The sequence below is a fragment of the Pseudochaenichthys georgianus genome, chromosome 5, assembly GCF_902827115.2.
Source record: "Pseudochaenichthys georgianus chromosome 5, fPseGeo1.2, whole genome shotgun sequence".
Lineage (NCBI taxonomy): Eukaryota > Metazoa > Chordata > Actinopteri > Perciformes > Channichthyidae > Pseudochaenichthys > Pseudochaenichthys georgianus.
In genome coordinates, this window is record NC_047507.1 from 1,484,082 (window position 1) to 1,507,361 (window position 23,280).

Genomic DNA, 23,280 nt, shown 5'->3' on the forward strand with positions numbered 1-23,280 from the left:
ACGGGACAGTTTTGAGATTTCTCGAAATGCCGTTGCCATGGCAACACAATGCTCGCCATGAAACACGGTTTTTTCATAACTTCAGTGAAAATGCTCCAAACAGCCCAAAACTTCACAGGTTTGGTAACGATGCAGCCATCAACACATCTAAGCGTATTATGGGATGTCATCAAATGCCGTTGGCATGGTGAAAGATCATTCGCCATCAACTTAGTTCAGAAGTTTACAGTTGAAATATTCTGCTGCTTTTCCAAGCCTTTTTACTTTATTTTCTTCTCTCATCACACATTCAAGCCCCCAGTGTTCATTTATCATTTCGATCTAAATTCTTCACTTTCTTCTTACACATTCGATTTCTCAGCATAGCAGTTTAGCGTCAGCTTTTCAGCATGAAGCATTCCCACTAGCAATTTCTTCAGGAATTGCATTCTCTAGTTCTACTTTTTATTCTGAGACGTGTCATGTCAGGAAGGAAATAAACATGAATACAATGAGGAAAAGAAGCAACTTGTTTTCAGTCTGAAGAAACCTCTGTTCTTGTGAAACTGATGTAATCAGAAATGTTAGTTTGTTTATTATTTGACAGCATTGTAACATCTGTTTGCTCTTCTCTCATTACATGTGATTGTTGCTGCTTTAATAATCTGAGTGATATCATTATTCATATTAATGCACAGCTCTATTGTGACATACATGTTTTTATATATCCATAGTGCACACATTACTTTGTCTTCTCCAATATATATTTCACTTTACTATATATTATTATATTGTATTAAACGTCTTAGCTGAATACTCAACTCTGATTGGTCAAATTAGAAGTTTAAGAGGTTGTTAAAACTCGATAACACACCGCTGCCAAGAAATCAGTATTTTAGATTGAGATGAAATCCTTTAGAGTTTATAAACGTGTGCATTTGATAATCCACGCTGAACAGCAATGGGTCGTCCTCTCTGTTTAGGCTTCTCCTGGGCAAACTGTGTTTAACATTTACTCTGTATTTAAATACTTAGAAATCTCTTTAAAACATGTATTTTATTCCCTGACGAAGAGGTCTGTCAGGGAGTTACTTTAAACCCAGTAGCTCTGTATATTTCATATGATTATACAAGTTTAAAATATAAAAATGGAATGTAATAAAACTCTAATTTCAACTATTTAAAAACAATATTGTCTGGACTGGAAATTAAAATGCATTTTATTTTGGATCTGATAAATGATTCGCTGCTCAAACTTGCAGTTGGATTAAACATAATTTATATATTTTGCCATCATGCCCAAATCACAAATGAACAATTGATAACAACATTGTTTCAATAAAACAGAGAAGGTTGAACTCTAACCTGACATAAAGATCTGAATCTGGGTGAGATCATTTAAAATGTGAAGAATATATATCTCTTATTTCCTCTAAAGGAAGCAGTGCAGCACATTTGATGAACATGATGTTACTTGGATACAAGTGTCAGCTAAATGCATGTGTTTCAATTTAATAAAGGTTGACAGTATGATCAAAAAGTAGATTATCAAACTCAATAACAACAAGAATAAAAACATGTTTAGAATAAAGAGACAGCAGGAGGACAGGTTCAGAGGTCAGTGAACGATCCCTTTCAGAGACGAACATCACAGATATAATGATCCTGTTTATCTCTACCTGCTCTGATCCACTGTCACCCACACCTTCAGCGGTAATATATTCACTTCCTCCAGAGTGAGAATGTATGGAAACATCTTCTCAGTGAAAGTGTGTTTGAAGGTGTGTATGTGTGTGTTGGTGTCAGGGTCAGAGAACGACAACTTTCCTCCGTTCCAGTCCAGACTCACTCTGACCCTCTGGAGCTCCTTCTTCAGGCGGAGAGGAGTGGGTGGATCTGGTGGTGACTCTGCTGAGTATTCACCTCCATTGAAACCTATTCCCCATAATCCAGACTCCATGAGTCCCTTCCTCGGGACAGACTCTGCTGACACACCCAGTGACCAGAATGTACTGTCGGTAACCTGGACATCCCAGCTGTGAGTCCCTGAGTTAAAGCCCTCAGAGCCCAGGACACAGGGGAAACTATCAAACCTCTCTGGATTATCAGGAAGTTCCTGTTCCTCCACTACCTCCTCTACCTCATCTTCCTCATCTTCCTCCTCTACCTCCTCTACCTCATCTTCCTCCTCTTCCTCCTCTACTCGTCTCACACTGGTCAGATCTTCAGACAGGATGAGTAATGGATGAGCAGTGTTTGGGTCCAGGATGAGAGGAGAGTAGGACACCATGTCCTTCATCTTGCTCCAGATGTTAAAGCTGAGGTTGCCCAGGTGTTTGGCCTGGTCTATCAGAGCTCCTGAGGGCAGCTGTGGAGCCTCCAGCAGGGGGCGCTGCAGCCTCTCCACTGCAGCCTTGTAGTTGTGCAGGAAGGAGACGTCTTCAGCTCTCAGCTCCTCCTCTGTGGCTCTGACTGTGTGTGAAAGAGCTGCTATCTCTCTGCTCACAGCCTCCATCTTCCTCCTCTTCTGCTCCTCTTCCTCCCTCAGTGCACCCATCCTAGCCTCCTCTTCCTCTTCTAGAAACTGGTGAAGCTTCTTGAACTGCTCCTTAATCTGCTTCTCTGTGTGTAGAGCCTGGACCTTCATGTGTCCTGCTGTTAGATCAAACTCCACTTTAACTTCTTCAAAAGTCTTTAACTTCTTCTTTAAGGGCTTCAGAGCTTTCTGGAGCTTCTTCTTGAGTTCCTGAGCAGCTTCATCCATGGGTCTGAATCTGTGGTTGGTGTGTCTTCTTGAATCTCTGCAGACGAGACACACTGGCTGCTGATGGTCCAGACAGAAGAGTCTGAGTTTCTCAGAGTGCAGACTGCAGAGAGCCTCTGAAGGTCTCTGACCTCTCTCCTGTAAGAAGGTCTCACTCAGGTTCTTCAACACCAGGTTACAGGGAGGTTCATCTTTGGAGGATTTTCTCCGACAAACTGGACACTCCTTTTCTTCTTTCCCATCCCACCAGGTCTGCAGACAGGCTTTACAGAAGCTGTGGCTACAGGACAGAAGAACAGGATCTCTAAAGACGTCCTTACAGACCGGACAGCAGAGATCTTCCTCTAACCTGGAAGCCATGTTGTCTCTGAGTGAAGCTGAAACACAGCAGACAGGAAGTACAGTCAGTCATGGCTCCCCTCCCCCTCCTCTACTAACTTCACTGACATTCACTTGAGTGATGTTTGGAGTCAGACTCACCTTCAGGGGGTGGAGGGTCCGCAGGTTGAAGCAGCAGTGTTGTAGTTTCCACTTTTCTCTCCTGTAGCTGAACTCAGAGGAAGTTGTTAGTTTGGTCTGAAGGTGAATGTGATCGTCTGTTTTTCAGTCCGTCTGTCTCTCTGCAGTGAAGTCAGGTGAGCTCTGTCACGCCTCCTCTGCTGAACTCTGTCCCCTCTCGTGTGACTCAGGGAGTGTCTCAGTCCAAAGGGCAGATTTATTGCTGGATTAAAGGTTGAAGTGGTGTTTGAGTTGAAATATAAACTGATTTATTGTATGTAAACTTGTAGGCTCACGTAGTGTTTCACAAACCAAATATCTGTCAAGTGGCACATCAGTTAAAACGTGTATCAGTGTATCAGTATCACCTCATACTATATCTTTCTAGAAACACCCCTGATATATAATATGATACAAGATGAAGTCTGCGTTCAGTTCTTTTTCATCAGTATTTAATCAAAGTGATAAAAGTTTGAAAGGTTTTTCGTCGGCTCTTGATCAATTAGCTTCTGTTTTATAGATCAACAACACATTTCACCTTCAACTACAACAGAAAAAGTTTTCCAAACACATGTCATTGTCGAGTACAAAACCCTTGCACAGGATCTCTTTTGGAGATAATCAAAACATTTAAACTGTAATTTGTGGCTATATCTTTTATTCAGAAAAGTTTTTTTTTTCCACCTTGTTTTATTAGGTTTTACAATTTAAAAAAGCATGGAAGTGAAGGATATTCAAAACCCTTATTAAGACACTTAATGCAACATTTGATATTTTGAAAAAACTAATCCTATGATGAACAGTCTTAACAAAAGCTTTCTCCATGTTTATAATAATACAAGAATGATGATATAAATTATTGTGATGAGAACAACTCTTAAACCACATCAAGGCAGGTAAACCTTGAGAATGAAATGTCGATTTTAAAGAATAGTTTTTGACATTATTTATATAGCACTTTAAAACCTCGAGACCAAAGTGCTGTACAGAGAGATACATAACATATACAATCAAACAGCTCAGCTAACAAAACATAAAATGTATTAATTAAATAAAATAAATAAATTAGGGCTGTCAAGTTAACGCGTTAATAACGCGTGAATAACGCGTGAATAACGCGTCAATAACGCGTCAATAACGCGTCAATAACGCGGTAATAATGCGGTCAAGTTAATGCGTTAACGCGTTAATAACGCGTTAATGACACGTCAATGACGCGCCAATGACGCGTCAATGACGCGTTAATAACGCGTTAATGACGCGTCAATGACGCGCCAATGACGCGGTAATGACGCGGTAATAACTAATTGTTTTACGTGATTAACACATGTGTATTTTTTTTCCTCGGCCACCCGGTATTTTCAGAGCGCATCGAGTTTAAAATACCATCCACAAGCTGATGCTGACAGCCCCGCTCCTGCCGCCCGCTTGTGGCAGACCACACTTCCACGCTCACCGGCAGGCACCGACTGGCCATCGGGAGGACCGGGAGGGTGGGTGGATGTGTGGCTCGAGCGAGCGAGAGAGAGACCTTACGTGCATTGTTGTTGTTGTTGGCATCTGGTGCTAGCTAGCTGCGCTAACGGATATAAATCCAATATATTATTATAAGGAGCTGTTTAAATGAAAACAGAGGAGCGACATTTCGCCACAACTGCACCGAGCACTTGACTTTATGCAGGAAGCAGACAGTGGGACATTGTACGAGAAGTCAGCACACGTCCAGGCAGCTCCCGTTCGAGCATATGCCTTGAGTTGCACATAGCTCCAACGATCCATCACACACACGCACACACACACACACACACACACACACACACACACACACACACACACACACACACACACACACACACACACACACACACACACACACACACACACACACACACACACCATTTGTATTGTATTATTGTATGAGAGAGGTTCCAGGTTGAATTGAGGCGAATATTTGTAATGTTCAGAGGTTGTTGTGTTTAATATTCATGTGAATATTTGTCATTGTTCAAATGATAAAAAACATTTGCATAAAGCATATTTGTCCACTCATATGTTGATAAGAGTATTAAAAACTTGAAAAATATTCCTCTAAGGAACATTTAGAACAGATCAAAAATGTGCGATTAATTTGCGATTAATCACGATTAACTATGGACAATCATGCGATTAATCGTGATTAAATATTTTAATCTACTGACGGCTCAAAAATAAATACAATAAAAACAAAAAAGAGACAAAGAAGGTCCACAGCAACGACAACATGAAAACCCTTTAATTTACTGCAACGACATGTGCCGAAACTGCTTCTTAATTTCAGATTTGTTGCTCCGCTCCGGGGGGGGAGGCTTTACTGGCATTGATCCGGACCATTGACCTTCACAAGTGGACCTTTGACAAAAAAGTTTGAGTACCACTGGTCTATAGCAACAAGCAGAGCAAGAAGTATAAAAGCTCCCACAAAAACTCCACCAAAGACCGATCCTGTGATATCCGCCTTGCTGAAAGTTTCCTCAAACAGTTTATCTGAAAGAAATTACAAAAACAAATGTGACACAATATTAGTAATATGGTGGAGCGCACATTATACAGAGAGGAATTACAGCATGAATACTACCAGTATACCACTCAACCTACATTAGCCACCTTTAGCTTAGCGGTGATGATGTAAAGTCATGTGACCGTGCTGTAGTTCCTTTATAGCCCAACATTAGCTGCCTTTAGCTTAGCGGTGGTGACGTGAAGTCATGTGACCGTGCTGTAGTTCCTTTACAGCCCAACATTAGCCACCTTTAGCTTAGCGGTGATGATGTAAAGTCATGTGACCGTGCTGTAGTTCCTTTATAGCCCAACATTAGCTGCCTTTAGCTTAGCGGTGGTGACGTGAAGTCATGTGACCGTGCTGTAGTTCCTTTATAGCCCAACATTAGCCGCCTTTAGCTTAGCAGTGGTGACGTGAAGTCATGTGACCGTGCTGCAGTTCCTTTACAGCCCAACATTAGCCACCTTTAGCTTAGCGGTGGTGACATGAAGTCATGTGACCGTGCTGTAGTTCCTTTATGGCCCAACATTAGCCACCTTTAGCTTAGCGGTGGTGACGTGAAGTCATGTGACCGTGATGTAGTTCCTTTATAGCCCAACATTAGCCGCCTTTAGCTTAGCGGTGGTGACGTCAAGTCATGTGACCGTGCTGTAGTGCCTTTATAGCCCAACATTAGCCACCTTTAGCTTAGCGGTGGTGACGTGAAGTCATGTGACGAGTCCTAAAACCCGGAAGTGAGTCAGCATTGTACCACTTCCTGTTCCCTTGTCTCAGAGCCAATGGGATTTCTCAATAGGATTTAGGAAAATAGCTGGAAATAAGGTCTGTGGTCGATACATATTGAAGAGAGGGATCACGTTTTGTTCTACGACATTAAATACATCAGCAGTGACCCTGCTGGTGATTTCTGAAGAGTTTACGTGTCTGAAAAACGATGGTTGTTAACAAGTGGCTGAATAGGACTACAGAAGTTGTCGAGGACGTTGTACGTCATTACGCCGAAGACGTAAACACTCAGACACGTTTGTTTGCCCTGTTCTGCTTGAAAGCAAGTACCTGCCTCCGAGTCCTGCAGACTGTTAAACTAACGCTTCAACTCGTACCATTTAGAATCTGTATGTTTGAATATGGATCTTAAGTTGGCTCGACGTTGAAGTCGTGCTGCTGGGCTCGGCTGTAGTTCGTTTATAGCATAACGTTAGTATTTTGCTTCTGGCCATTAGATTTATGATTTGAAAATGATAAAAGTAGGGTAGACATGTGGAGATTATCCGGCTGAACAAAACGTGCATTTATCAAACAGGTTCGTTCTCCACAGACCTTATTTCAAGCTATTTTCCAAAATCCTATGGAGAAATCCCATTGCTTTTTTGTCGAGGGAACCCATGCAGCTTACTTCCGGGTAAATACGTCATCCCTTATACATTCTATCATGCTTTTAGGAGTTATCCATTCTCTGGAGTCTGTTATACAGGTTTTTGTGCAAAGATGAAAATCCCTGTGTTTCTCCATCACACAAACAAAGACCTTTTTGAACATTGAAGCATGGAAATATGTCACAGTAGAGACACTAAATACTGATACAAACCTGACAATGAGCATAATAGAGCCCCTTTAAAACCTGTTAGGCCCCAAGCCTGTTTCTCACGTCTCAGGCTCGAAAATGACATTCTCAGAACAAATGACCATATCTTCCCTTCTAAAAGGGTTAAATTAATAATCGTTTTTCTCAAAGTAAGGTTACACCTGTGAGTTGGATGTAGAAAAGTCAGAATCAATATAGATGTTTTTTATTTTAAAGAAAATTCAGATACAACATGGTAAAAAAACTGTACATTATAGTGTCCATCCAAAAGATATGTTGTACTTATAGTGAAAACTAACCTTGGATGATGGTAAGGTAGACTAAAAGCTTTAGGAATCCAAAGTACACCATATAATAAGTACCCTGTATCAAGATTGATGCAAAACAAGTTATATTTGACCTTTTTTAGACAGATTTAGCAAAAAATCTCTGGCCCACCTTCTTCGATTTTGACATGTGACATCTCTTCCTGACCGTTAGAGCCAATAGAATCGAAGGGGAATCTCCCCACACACACACATGGTAAAACAAAAAGGTGGGGGCTTCACGCACACAGTTTTGCTCCAGAGTGAAGCTGTCTCTAGGTCTGACATCTCAAAACCGAAAAGCAGATGTATTGCTCATGGATTATCAGAAATCATTCAAAGGGACACAGACACATTGTATTAACCTATGGATTAACTTCAGAATCGTTTTTATCGTTTTAATGCCATTGAAGATCAGTTTTGACCAGACTATGACACAGGTGAGCCATGTTAGCGTTTTTAGCTAACTAGCTCCATATGTTTTGATGTGTGTTCTTGTTATTATCTCAGAGAATTCGCATAATTGAGTGATAATGAGGGTACCCATCGATTCTGTGTCCCCTCACGATGTGAAACGATGGGTTGAGATGTGCAGAAAAGATAAATAATAAGGTTTTGTGAGTGAATTTCGGTGCAGTCATCTGTTAGCATTTTTCGCTCGTTGCTAATTCAGAGGCTCAGCGTTAGCATTGTGGGTTTTTTTTTTTTTTGCAGGAGGCCCCATTACCAGGGTCTCTTGGGCTTAACATGTTTAAGAGGTTAGGAACATATTGTTATGGCAAATAAACCGTGGCGTGAGTCATGAGCTGCAGATTATTTCAGTATGCAAAGGGATTCTGGGTGGCTTAAACCTCTGATTCTCATTGATATGTATTTACAGGCGTCATGGTATCAGGCTCTCAACATTACCTCCTTTGTGTTCCCACCTCATTACACAACTTGGCACAAGGCTGTGTTTGTGTTGGAGTTATTTAGTGTTGCCAGGTTCTCAGTAATTTAGAGAGGATCCAACATCAGGTCCAACAGCCCTGGCTCCAACTGAGGCTATGCATAATGATATTGCTCTTTCTAATAGTATCTCCAGAAACAGAGAAGGATCTGTCCTTAAAGGAACCCTTAAGCACTCACAAAACCATGAAAACAAGTGTATCATGAAAAGGGAATGGAAATGTGTTTTATCAACATCAGGTCGTCCATCTTTAGAGGATACTTGGACTGCAATCTATTGACTTCACCTGTAGGGCTAGTGAGTAGAGGTGGTAAAGTACTCAGATCTTGTACTTGAGTAAAAGTAGAAGTACTCAGATCTTGTTCTTGAGTAAAAGTAGAAGTACTCAGATCTTGTACTGGAGTAAAAGTAGAAGTACCCAGATATTGTACTTGAGTAAAAGTAGAAGTACTCAGGTCTTGTACTTGAGTAAAAGTAGAAGTACCAGAGTGTAGGAATACTCTGTTACAGTAAAAAAGTCCTGCATTCAAAATGTTCCTCAAGTGAAAGTAGAAAAGTATTATCATCAAAATATAGTGAAAGTAGCGACAGTAAAAGTAGTCATTGTGCAGATTGGTCCATTTCAGAATAATATATATGATATGTTTTATAATGATTGATCATGAAAGTGTTCTCAAAGCTGGTGAAGGTGCAGCTAGTCTGAAGTACTTTGTAGACTGCAGGGTAGCTTGTGGATTTACTCCAGGTGGAACTAAAGTCTGATTTAACACTTGGTTATATTTCACATCATTCATCCACATATGTGAAGTAACTAAAGAGATTAAATACATGTAGTGGAGTAAAAGTACACCATGTACCTCTGAAAAGTAGAGTAGAAGTAAAGGGTAGCATATCATGGAAATACTGAAGTTAAGTGTGATGGAAACTTCTGTGTAACAATGCAGAGCCAATGCTCAGGAAAGGATGGAAGCAGGAGCAGCTTTAGTCAAACACTGATATTTATTGAGAGTAGAATACGGCCGGAGAGATCACAGAGTATATCACATTTTCATGTGAGCCACCTAGCAAACTCTGAAGACAAAGAGTCAAAACATGGATCTGTATATCTAAAAGGGAGGGACCTAAAAGCCCGCTCTTCCTACCTTAATCATTACCAGACATTGGAACAAAGACCAGTTTGTATTACCAACTCACATGGGCCAACCTTCTCCCCCACAGGAAGCCAGAGGACCTCTTGACCTGTGTCCTCCTCAAGTTACAGGCAGGAGCATATGCGAATTAACGAAAAGCATATCTTTGTAAATTAACAGCTTCTCAGAAATACTGAGAACCTCTAGACACAGAGAGATCGGATTGAAATATTCTCTGACAGTTCCATTATTTTTATCAATTTATGATAACCAATTAACATTAGTCTAAGAATATTTCAGTCAATACTTAAATCAATAAGCGTCTTCAGAGTTGTGTGGGCTCACATACATCAATTACATCAAAATAAAACTTTTAAACATGGTCTGAAGACACTGTTGATGTCGTGGCTGTAACATCCTCTTCTTTGAACAACGAACAAAACAACCCATGGGATTGCATTTCATTTAAGCTTGGAAACGGAGGGAGAGATAGCCAACATTAGCATGAGACCCTGAATAAGTTGTCAGTCAACTGCTAACCGTTTACTGCTGAACTACAGTAAACATACTAGACAGGGAATAAGATTCAAAACATTATTATCTCAGTATACATAAATACACCGGTAGAACAATTATGCATGATAAATCGTCATTTTGTTAGCATTTAGTTAGCATAACATTACTCAGTCTGGATTATTGTCCTTTACATTTGAAGGTCCTGTATCCATCGTTTGTAAAATTCCAATGTAGACCCTATCTGAAAACACCAGAGGACCGACATCAGTAACAGCGATCGGTCCATTCGTCTCTTATTTGAAATAGGGACGTCACTAAACAACTTTATTTGTTTATATAACACTCCTCTGTTTCTGCGCGGAGCTTCTCTTTGTAAGTGCATATTGGACGCAAAACCGCTGACAGATTACCTGGAAAGCGGATTTATATTGACAGCTGCTCCTGTTTCTTTAGAGACGCTGTCCTACAAAGATGGCCGCAATGTCCCACAATGCATCACTGTTCCCATTACTTACAGGTGGTGGTGAGGCTAGTGGAGAGTCCTGGGCTGCAGTCGAATAGTCCAAAAATCAGCTCCTAAATTCTAACCCTATCTCCTATTCCTTGACCTCTGTGTGAAACGTCACGGGGTTAAGGGATAGTGGATATGAGAATTCCAAAGGACTTAGAAGAAGAGACTGCGATACTTTAGAGAATCCGACTGCACTTTCACTATCCGACGTGTTTATGATGCGCCAGCGGAAGTCATGAATGTGCGTCTGCTGCTGTGGGGAAACTATGGAAACTACAGTTTTCTATAGCGGACTACAACATGGATGTTTAATAAGAACGAGGGACTACTGTGAACTCATCTAGAGACTCTGCACCGTGCTCTGATGCTGCTGCTTTATGCTTTATGAACGTGGACAACAGAGAAACATATTCTTCATGACCAAAGTTGGAATTGAAATAAAAAAGGAAAGTGAAACTTATGCTCGTCGTCACCCTCTCCCTCCGGTCCACATTAATACAAATGATCCCAATACGTTTGATTGTATGAAAATATCTTAAAATCAATACAAATGTATTTATTATAAACGTTAGTCCTTAACATCTATCACTGTGTATATCACCATTCAAACATCTTTTAAAAGTTGAAAAAACTCCACACAGCTCAGTAAAGACTGTGAGATGTTGACTTTATTTGATCATTTCAGTAAAAACTAACGTTCATATTTCTCTTTTTGATTATAATACTGATGAACGTTCAAAACAAAGCACTTTGGCAACTTACCACATACGTTTTAAAAAGCTTAATAGGCACCGTAACTTTCATGATATCATTTCTCTGTCATAATCGGTTGTTTCCGTGAACGGCCGACTGTTGTGTGACGGCAAATGCTGCGGCTGCAATGCATTGTGGGGCAGCACTTTCTCCTCTCCTTTCGGTTAGGGAGGTCCAGTGGTTCTTAAGCTAAAGGAGGTTATAAAGGAAGTTTGAAACCTCCTTTCCTATCATCTAGAGAATTCGAACGGCTCTTATCATGGCTGCCACTGAGGGACTTCTGGGTCATTTCACTCCGTTAGGAAGGTTCCTAAGCTAAACGGACTATTCGACTGCAGCCCTGGCATTATTGATGGCAGATAGTTGCTCTTTAACAGGACCAGGTTATATTTAGACACCTCATTTAGATGAAAGCCATCAGCATTAGACACAAACTCTCTCTTAATTTCTTCCTTCCTACTGTAGTCATTATTTTCGCTCAGTCATTGCGATGTATTCTCATGATTTTGGCCCCTGCCGTGTTGTTTGTGCTTCAGCAGATGCCCAGATTCAGTTTTTGACAAGATAATCATCCACAGAGAAGGTTCTGTGCGGGCGGTAAAGCACTTTGCACAGAGGAGGGCTAATCAATGTACATGTAGCTAAGATAATAGAGGAAATATTTAGCCGACCATCCAACAGGGAGAACACTAATTAGCTCCATGAAAGAAAGGAGAGATCAGTGCTGCGATGCTGGGAGCACCTCCCTCTAATGATGATTGGTAGAGGAAAGCCCCACCTTCTGCTCAGGACTCATCCGGGAACGTGAGACTCAATAACTGTCATTAAGGAAGTTTTGTTCAACTTCTGTTAAATGTAGATTTGTATAGGTGGGGAATTTCTTTCTAAAGTTTTGACTGTGATGTTTTTGTGATTCTGCACATCTTTATTCTTTGCTTGACTCACAGTGCCACCTACTGTACGGTGTACTGAATGAGAGTTGACAGCACATTTAGACCCAGTTTCAAACCAACCACCTGCAGTACATAGACTCTGGGATGGAGTGAAATCTGTCTGTTGTCTCACTCTCAGCTGAATCAGGCTCAAGGTCACCTATTATGCAAAATCCACTTCTTCATGTCTCTTCTACATCAACATGTGTCCCCTCTTCTTCATGTCTCTTCTACATCAACATGTGTCCCCTCTTCTTCATGTCTCTCCTACATCAACATGTGTCCCCTCTTCTTCATGTCTCTTCTACATCAACATGTGTCCCCTCTTCTTCATGTCTCTTCTACATCAACATGTGTCCCCTCTTCTTCATGTCTCTTCTACATCAACATGTGTCCCCTCTTCTTCATGTCTCTTCTACATAAACATGTGTCCCCTCTGTGGAAAGAGACTCTGAAAGTTTCAGGAACAAAGATTATCTCTCTTTTTGTCCTGATCCATTTCTATAAAAACCTGTCTGAAAATGAGCTGATCAGATTTTGGCCACTTTATGATGTCATAATGATGTTTTGGCTTGTGTAACCGTTAGCCAATCACCAACCAAGGTACCCCCCCCCCCCCCCCTTATCACCTGAATCTCCTCCTTGAGCACCATTGAGTTCTTTGTAACCAAATGTCTCTCAGAGGGGCGTGGGGAGGGGCTCCTTATTTTCATCTAAAGTAACAGACAGAGAATCAGCACTTTGGAAACAGGGCTGAAACAGAGGGGATTATGGGTAATGCTGCAATGATCTGTTTGGTGTTTGTAGCCAAACACTTCAGAGACAGGTTCTGTATATATCGGAGAGCTATAATATATATTGATGAAAAACAGTATAATAGGGGACCTTTAAGTAGGAAGTGTAAATACAGCAGCCAGTTTTTGGATCTAATCCCCTCATGTCTGGCTAAAACAGAAACGATCCTAACTTTTCCACCTGGACTAAAACTAATTGCGGTGACAATTGTCACTCAATATCACCATGCATTGAAAATGTGACTTTTAGTTAGACGCCTGCACTCTCCAATTACGACATTATTTAGTGGGAATGCTGCATTCCAACTAACTGTTCTTCTACGGACAACATTTTTATTATTATTATTCCGCCGGTATTTTGGCCCTCTTCTTCTCCTGCATTGAACATCGCAGAAACTCCGTTCGAACATCAAAACGTTCAGCTCGGTCGAGAATCGATGGCTATTACTTTTCTCATTCATAACTTTCATAATTCCAGAGATACATCCCATAATACTTCACATTTTTAACATTGAAGTCAATGGAGGAAATCTTCAGACTTCAACAAATCTTCATGCGACTTCAACTGCTAACTGTTCATTCATACTTTCACTCAGAAACCTCATTCCAACTTTAAAATGTTACAACTCTTTCTGACATTTTCACATTCGTGTAAAACAACTTTTAAATCTGATTCTTACTTTTAGAGATATTAACATTTGTTCAGACCTTGTTTTAGAGGTTTTATTCACATTTTAACATTAACTAGAGTGCGTGATGTCACAGCTAGAGGGTAAGCAATCTTGAAATGTGCCTTCATATATTTTTTCAAAACTGCCATAATTCCCAAACCCTACATTCCTGGGACATAATTTTTCATGATAAACGTAGGAAAATATCTCGTAGCTTGAAAAATGACAAATAATTAGGCAAAAATAATTCAACAAAATGCCTCTTGAGGGCATGAAGTGACAAAAACGTTCAACATTCCTCCATTGAAGCCCATTGTAATTTCAGGCAGATATTTCCTCACGGTAGCAGCCGCACACCTTTAGTTAAACTGCCAAAAAGGCCACATTATTAACCCGAAACTACACAAAAACACTTCAGAAACTCAACTTCCTTGACATGCTTCACGTTTTGAAATTTCACAGATATCTGTTACGGTTCTTCCACAAAACGTTCACATGTAAGAGGTTCATCTCATTCAGAACAATGGAAACCTGTGAACTCTAGAGAGCTCGTTAGCTCAACTATAAACACCTGTGTAATGGAACACGATGATGTCATCGCTCCACCTGACATGCTCAGAGAGCAGACTTCAGATAGCAGTGTGCCAACAGTCCAGCCGTGAAGACATCTACGGGACAGTTTTGAGATTTCTTCAAATGCCGTTGTCATGGCAACACAATGCTCGCCTTGAAACACGGTTTTCTCATAACTTCAGTGAAAATACTCCAAACAGCCCAGAACTTCACAGGTTTGATAACGATGCAGCCATCAACGCATCTAAGCGTAGTATGGGGTGTCATCAAATGCCGTTCCATGGCGACAGACCACTCGCCATGAAACACAATGTGGCTGTAAGTCCAATCGACATGGTCCAATCGTCCCCCAATCTTCACTTGTATATCACCGGTCCATGCCTCAACAGCTCTACGCCAAATCTGAGATCTCACCATATGCCGTTTCCATGGAAACGCATCCCTCGCCATAAAACAGGATGTCGCTATAACTCCTATGAAAATGTTTCAAAAGTGCTCAAACTTCACATTTGTGCTAACAGTCCAGCCGTGAAGACATCTATGGGACAGTTTTGAGATTTCTTCAAATTCCTTTGCCATGGCAACACAATGCTCGCCATGAAACACGGTTTTCTCATAACTTCAGTGAAACTGCTCCAAACGCCCCAAAACTTCACAGGTTTGGTAACAATGCAGCCATCAACGCATCTAAGCGTATTATGGGGTGTCATCAAATGCCGTTGCCATGGCGACAGATCATTCGCCATCAAGTTAGTTCAGAAGTTTGCAGTTCAAATATTCTGCTGCTTTTCCAAGCCTTTTTACCTTCTTTTCTTCTCTCATCACACATTCAAGCCCACTGTGTTCATGTATCATTTCAATCTAAATTCTTCACTTTCTTCTTACACATTTCATTTTAATCTAAATTCTTCACTTTCTTCTTACACATTACATTTCAGCATAGCAGTTTAGCGTCAGCTTTTCAGCATAAAGCATTCCCACTAGCAATTTCTTCAGGAATTGCATTCTCTAGTTGCTATTAATACCATGTATTTAAAACCCAAGAACAGCGCTTTCTGGCTGAAAAAAACCGGTATGCTCACACAGCCTGAGGTCACCTAAATAATAACTGTTACCTGTCTAATATGTGTAATGTGTAGTAATTGTAAGGCGCTTTGAGTGCCTTGAAAAGCGCTCCAATAAAAATGTAATGAATTATTATTATTATTATTATTGAATACCCTAATTGCACCATAGTGCTCACAAAACAACAACAAAACATACAAATGGGCACAACACTAATAATTATTAATTGTAATAAAACTACAGAAAGTTCTAGTGGCGTTTATTTTTATTGCAAATCTCTTTTCCTATGTGATGTTTATTTTACAATCAAATGCCCAAGTCTACAGTTATCTAGATTAGACACGGGTATACAATATATGACCTTAAAGTATAAAAAACTAAATTACAAAATTGCATTTTTCTATTCTTTTGGTGGCTCTCCCTCCCCTGTAGTGTGTTCTATAGGTTTGTGTGCAAATGCCTCGACTGGACTCCCTTGTTTACTTCCTGAACATAGTGACACCACTATTGAACACTTGCGCTTCTATTGGCTAGCGCTCCAACACATTGTTAATCTGTTGGACCCTCCTCACAAACGGGCCAACGGAGTGAAAGTGGGTATTAGAAATTGGGTCCTTAACTTTTTACATTTGACTAAAAGTGTGTTTGACTATTTATGTAAAAATGAAATGTTTGTTTTCTGTTCTTTTACTCTCAGACATTAACGAGTGTGTTCTGGGAACCCATAACTGTGGCGTTGGCTTCGTGTGTGAGAACACACTCAGCTCCTTCCTCTGTAATCACAAACCAAAGTGCATCACCGGATTCTCACAGGACTCCCATGGAAACTGTATCGGTAAGTAACTGTCTTTGTTTGAATGGTAACCTCACAGTGACAAGAATCAGTCCAATAAAACCACAGTTCATCATGTTTACTCTAGTTGTTGTATAAAGTTAACAAATGAAATCCCTCTTTCCTGTTGTAATATCAGGAGGTATGGCCATGAGTACTTCCAGAGTGGGAAGGTTTTTTAAAAATAAAATAAAAAATGATATTTGCTTTCCGTTACTGTTGGACAGAGGTGGGAACTAATACATTTACTTAAGTACAATTTTGAGATACTTGTACTTTTATTAAAAAAACTAGCTGCACCTTCACCAGCTTTGAGAACACTTTCATGATCAATCATTATAAAACATATCATATATATTATTCTGAAATGGACCAATCTGCACAACGACTACTTTCACTGTCTTTCACTATATTTAGATGAGAATACTTTTCTCCTTTCACTTGAGGAACATTTTGAATGCAGGACTTTTACTGTAACAGAGTATTCCTACACTCTGGTACTTCTACTTTTACTCAAGGACAAGATCTGAGTACTTCTACTTTCACTCAAGTACAAGACCTGAGTACTTCTACTTTTACTCAAGTACAAGATCTGAGTACTTCTACTTTTACTCAAGTACAAGATCTGAGTACTTCTACTTTTACTCAAGAACCAGATCTGAGTACTTCTACTTCTACTCAAGCACAAGATCTGAGTACTTCTACTTTTACTCAAGTACAAGATCTGAGTACTTCTACTTTCACTCAAGTACAAGATCTGAGTACTTCTACTTTCACTCAAGTACAAGACCTGAGTACTTCTACTTTTACTCAAGTACAAGATCTGAATACTTCTACTTGTACTCAAGTACAAGATCTGAATACTTCTACTTGTACTCAAGTACAAGATCTGAGTACTTCTACTTGTACTCAAGTACAAGATCTGAGTACTTCTACTTTTACTCAAGAACAAGATCTGAGTACTTCTACTTCTACTCAAGTACAATACCTGGGTACTTCTACTTTTACTCAAGTACAAGATCTGAGTACTTCTACTTGTACTCAAGTACAAGATCTGAGTCCTTCTACTTTTACTCAAGTACAAGATCTGAGTCCTTCTACTTTTACTCAAGTACAAGATCTGAGTACTTCTACTTGTACTCAAGTACAAGATCTGAGTCCTTCTACTTTTACTCAAGTACAACATCTGAGTACTTCTACTTTTACTCAAGTACAAGACCTGGGTACTTCTACTTTTACTCAAGTACAAGATCTGAGTACTTCTGCTTTTACTCAAGTACAAGATCTGAGTACTTCTACTTTTACTGAAGTACAAGGTCTGAGTACTTCTCTCACCTCTGCTTTTGGATGACCTCAGCATCAAATGGTAAATTAAATGAATGAGCGTTAATAGATATCAATACGGTGTTTTTTACCTAAGTGTGTTCTGGAAGACGGTAAGTAAACACATCAGTTATTCGGCTGTCTCTCTCTGTGTGTGTCTCTTTAGACATCAATGAGTGCCTCAGAGAGTTGTGCAGCTCTGGTTTTAACTGCATCAACACGGTGGGATCCTTCTCCTGCCAGCAGAAGACCATCTCCTGCAGCCCGGGGTACAGCGCCAGCTCTGATGGAGCCACGTGTGTCGGTGAGAAGCTCCTCTGAAACACAGCAGCACAACGTCAGAAAGATGGAGATGAGAGCATTGAGGCTGAAGAGTTTCTTCTCAAATGTTTAGTTGTAAAATCCCATATCAGAGGAGAAAGAGCCTGAATATCAGCTCGTAAAGCTAGTGCTGTAAAAATATATTCGGTTACAATAGTTACCTGTAAAGAAATGTTATCAGTAACCTAATCTGACTATCACAATATGAAAGTAATCTGATTACTTTCCTTTACTCTTGGATTACCTCAATATCAAATGCAATGCAATATCAATAAGATGTGTTTTACTTATTAGGTAAGACAGCAGAACGATGTGACCTTAGGAAAGAAGAAACAAAGATATTTAGGATCAGAAATGGTTTGACAGTAAAACCTGCCTTTCATTCAGCACATCCAGGCAGCAGCCTACACACCATCACTGAAACACATGAGCCAACCCAGTCTCACGGCATTTCGTGTTCACCAACACGATTTTTAATCTATTGACTCGTGTTCACCATCACGATTTTCCCCTTTGTTTCGTGTTGCACAGCACGATTTTAAAAGCAATGTATTTATACTGGTAATGTGTTTCGTGCCTGCAGCACGTCTTTTTCTCCGGTCGGGTCGTGGGAGACAATTATTACTTTTATTTTAAATCGTATAATTTCAGACTTTTGTTGCCGTCTTGTGAGGAAAAGAAATGGCTCAGAGCCTCAGAATACTGAAATCTGTATTTTTTTTAAATCTTTTTTTCCTTCTAATTTGTTATTCTTTTCAAAATAACACAGTTATTTACTCACCAATAACACACAATTATCCTTGCTTTTATTTATTGGTTTAATTCCATAATCTCGGGCTTTTTTGGCGTCCGTCAGGAACTGAATTTCAAAATTAAAATAACTGGAAACAGACGTAGGCATTTCGAGTGATTACCCAAGATCCTCAGCTATGGTTTAAGCTCGCTGATTGGATGTTTTAGTCGCAATGCATGCTGGGATTTGGTGTTTATATTATATGAAATCCGGAAAACATTTTAAAAGATTAAAATAATAAATAAAAATAATACTTAAAAGAGTGTTCTTGCTTTTCTCTTTGAAAGTCATCACATAACGGCATTGTAATACACGGTTCGGCTGCATTATTAGAAATGCCGCCGAAACTGAATACTTGACCTGGATCATAAATATATCAACAATTAAACAACATCTTCAATTTCTCTTCACACAATGCGTCTCCTTGCAGTATCAACACTAATTCGGCTGGGTTGCATGAGCACATACTACAGTTTAAAAAAGCAGAAATAAAATCTGAGCTGACAGAAAACCCTGTTTTAGTTTAACACACACAGTTAAGCTCACACACACTATTTTATGAACATATAGGTTCACCGGCTGAATTAAAAACAGGACAAATGAAGCAAAGAAAGTGGAAACCATGAAGCAGATTCAGGCAGTAGAAGATTAGATTCACACTTCCCCCTTCTACTCCAGTAGGACTCGATGAGGGTGTGGCACTCTTCCTTGTTCATGTGATGTTTTGATGTTTTGTTGGTTTTTCTTTCCGTTAACAGTCAAGTGGGAACTAAGTATATTTTTGTACGTTTTTGTGTGTCTCTTATTTTCCTACGATACTGTTATGATTAGCTGTGAATAAGAAAACATGAAGGACAGACCATCTATTTCTAGAAAGCGGCAGGTCATATCAGATTATCTTCTTCTCCCTGCTCCGTTTCGGGTACGGTGTGGTTATCGAGACATGCTTTGTAAGTAATTGTTATACATTAAGTTGTGGACACCATGAACGGAACAAATGAAATGAAACCTTTACAGTACGTACCAAACCCTGATGACCTTCTCTCTCCTGTGTAGACCTTGACGAGTGTCAGATGGGGACAAACCGCTGTGGACTCGGTCAGATTTGTCACAATCTTCCTGGCAGCTACACCTGTGACTGTCAGACGGGATATCAGTACGACTCTCTGCGGAAACTCTGCACCGGTACGAGTCCCTGCGTCACAAACTGTACATGTTCACGCTAACATAGCTTGTTTTGAAGGTGAAAAAGTCTCTCCACACATCACCAGTTGTGTTTCTGAATGAGCTCTGGAGTGTTTATCGTCCCCGAGGTGTCAGTCTGTGGTCTAATAGCTCCCTCATCTTTTATGTTTTATTATCTTTGCTTTGAAATTAGTGTTTTTAAATGCCGTCTTATAATATGTTTCTGTTGCACTATTTCTTAATGCTCTTAATGGCTTTCATTTTTGTAAAGCACCTTGCATCGCCTTGTGTTGAAAGGTGCTTTATAAGTAAACGTACCTTGCCTCTCCTGCTCTTCCAGATATAAATGAGTGCTGGCGTTTCCCCGGCAGATTGTGTGGACAGACGTGTGAAAACACCCCCGGCTCGTTCCACTGCTCCTGCACGGAGGGCTTCTCCCTGGCTTTGGACGGCAAGAACTGTAAAGGTTAGCCGGACATTCATTTTCTCTGACATAAAGATATAAGAGATTATATTATATATATATTGATTAACCCTCGTGTTGTCTTCGGGTCAAATCTGACCGATTTACTACTTTCATCAATCATAACTTTTTGTTTTACATTTGATTGCATTAAGGCCTCATGATATCCTTCACAGGAGACATTTGAACATGTACAATGGCTGATCTCCACTTTCATTGAGTTTTGGATGATTTAGTCAACTTTGTAACACCATGGTGTTCCCGGTCAAACATGACCGCCATAAAGAAAAGGAATTGGTAACCATCCGGATCGGATCTCTCTCTCACTCACTCACTCACTCACTCACTCACGCACTCACTCACTCACTCACTCACTCACTCACTCACTCACTCACTCACTCACTCACTCACTCACGCACTCACTCACTCACTCACTCACTCACTCACTCACTCACTCACTCACTCACTCACTCACTCACTCACTCACTCACTCACTCACTCACTCACTCACACACACACACACACACACACACACACACACACACACACACACACACACACACACACACACACACACACACACACACACACACACACACACACACACACACATTCCCCCCCTTATGTGCCCCTCCCCCCACATGGATCACACCTGGCACATGCAATACATGTCCAGTGTCTATTGTTTGTATATGTACTGCAGTTGTTCATGTACACCAGTAGTCTGATACAATATGTACAGTTTGAAAGGGTGTTTAATGAAATTTGATGATCATTAATGTTTTTTGTGTTAAAACAGGATCGGTCAAATTTGACCGGGAAAACCAAAGTAAGGGGGGGGGGCGGAAACGAAGACAATAGGAGGGTTAAAGGTGTCCTCTTTAAGCCTGTGTCATCACTAAAAACAGTTTCCCTTCACCTTCAAAATGGCCGAAGTGGCCGTTCCACAATGCACAGCCCCAGAAATAAGGATTTTATAATTGTGTCTTTTATTTCCTGTGCTTAGATATAAACGAATGTGACAAGAAACCGTGCAGCCAGGAGTGCGCCAACATCTACGGATCATATCAGTGCTACTGTCGCCAGGGTTACCACCTGAAGGACGACGGACACACCTGTGAAGGTATTTCCTACTAACGGTCCAGGTAGAGACTGGGAGAGTGTGTGGAGATGAGACAATTATAAGTGATTGTGAACATTTACTGAACACTACCTCAAATTCACCAGGTCTCACTGTGAAAAGATTTCTAATGTGTAAAAACCACTTTATTATAAGCCAATGATATGTCAGAGGTACACGTTGGATATGGTGTGTGTGTCACATGTTGTGATCATGGACCCCTCCTTTCTGTCGTGTGATTGTGACGTGCTATATGTGACATGTATGTAGTAGCGTGTGTTGTTTGCATTTGATTGTTCTCTTTTATCCTTTCGCTTCTATCTACTTGTCTTTCATCCTTTCTTTATAACTAATGCTGTCGATGTATTGGGATTTTAAAAAGGTGTCTATTATCATCTAGCTGAGGACAAGTCAAATTCAACTTTATTGTCAATGTTTCAGTTTGTGTGTAGCTACAGACGGAGAGATCGAAATACCGTTTGCCACAATCCCGAATACAAAATATATATATATATATATATATATATACAAATATGAATCAACACACAGATTTCTACATATAAATACAGCTGGAAATTAGCATTGTTGGCTAAAAATGCCCCATTTACTGTTTGTTGTGATGGTTGAATATTGGGACTGTCCACATACAGCAAACAGGAATCCACGAATTTGTACCCACCTTACAAATATAATAATAGTTTTGATAGACACTATTACGTTACCATTGACTGATAGCAGGCTCAATGTCGAGTCAAGGCAACATAATAAAGGAGACAGTAGCCGAAGTAATCAAAAAAAGAATTTAATTAATAATTACCACCATGGTTGAACAAAGGAAATATAAAGTAATGACAGACAAGAACACATACTGCACAGACAGGATCAGCCCCAGACAAAGGCGAAAGCAGAATACTTATACATGAGGTAATGACGAGACAAGACACACCTGGGTTCATTACAAATGGGTACACCTGGAGGAGAAACGATAAGGACTACAAAACCATAACAGGAAACTACAGCTAGACATGACACATCACACTAGGAGCGCCTGATCAGGGCACAAACACATAACAGACACTCTCCTCTCTTTCTCACAGATATAGACGAGTGTTCTCAGAGCATCGGGAGTCTCTGTACCTTCAGGTGTGTGAACGTGGCGGGCAGCTACCAGTGTGCCTGTCCTCCTCAGGGATTCACCCTGTCTGCCAACAAACGCTCCTGCAAAGGTGAGGCCTCACAGAACACGGATTAACACCGGACATTTTAAAATAGAAAAACTGAAGACTCTTTAGTTTTTAATAATTGTTAGAAAAATATTACTGGTCCCCGGCTTGAGCTTCAGTCTCAGGATCCATGTATCTGGGATCCTCTCCAGAATGGAAGTAGTCATCATTCCAACAAACAGAAAACCTCAAGAAATATAGTTACTAATGAAAAGAAACGGCAGCATATAGTTTGGCGTTTAGGCTCCGGCCTGTAATTTGGATCCACGTGATTTTGTAACATGGTATTGATTGCAGTCATTTCACTAAAGCCACTAATTGAAAAGCTTGAAAGTCTTTACAAATATGTAGTAGGACTTTGAGAGCAATGGGATTGTTTCTGCTGATGTGTGTTACATTCAAAGTTCAAAGGAACTGTTCAAAAATCAAATCGGGTTAAAGTTGAATTGAGCTTAA

The 23,280-nt window shown here is 40.2% G+C and overlaps 2 protein-coding genes across 3 annotated transcripts in view; one reads left to right on the forward strand and one right to left on the reverse strand.

Moving 5' to 3' along the window:
* Positions 1-23,280, forward strand: part of fbln2 (fibulin 2) — an 80,205-nt gene that overhangs the window by 53,874 nt on the left and 3,051 nt on the right. For both annotated transcript variants that reach the window (XM_034083625.2, XM_034083626.2), the window contains exons 9-14: positions 16,262-16,399; positions 17,886-18,023; positions 19,890-20,018; positions 20,359-20,484; positions 21,488-21,604; positions 22,699-22,827. In XM_034083625.2, coding sequence (XP_033939516.1) covers positions 16,262-16,399; positions 17,886-18,023; positions 19,890-20,018; positions 20,359-20,484; positions 21,488-21,604; positions 22,699-22,827 — 777 coding nt within the window. The remainder of the gene's footprint in view (positions 1-16,261; positions 16,400-17,885; positions 18,024-19,889; positions 20,019-20,358; positions 20,485-21,487; positions 21,605-22,698; positions 22,828-23,280) is intronic.
* On the reverse strand, positions 1,268-3,358 carry LOC117447043 (E3 ubiquitin-protein ligase TRIM39-like). Its single transcript, XM_034083627.2, has 2 exons — positions 3,224-3,358; positions 1,268-3,120 (listed from the first exon to the last, which is right to left on the reverse strand). Exon 2 carries the CDS (start codon positions 3,101-3,103, stop codon positions 1,655-1,657), a length of 1,449 nt encoding a protein of 482 aa, XP_033939518.1. The 5' UTR covers positions 3,104-3,120; positions 3,224-3,358; the 3' UTR covers positions 1,268-1,654.

Bases quoted from the DNA above. Each gene is read 5' to 3' on its own strand.
- LOC117447043 (XM_034083627.2), bottom strand. From the start codon at position 3,103: ATGGCTTCCAGGTTAGAGGAAGATCTCTGCTGTCCGGTCTGTAAGGAC.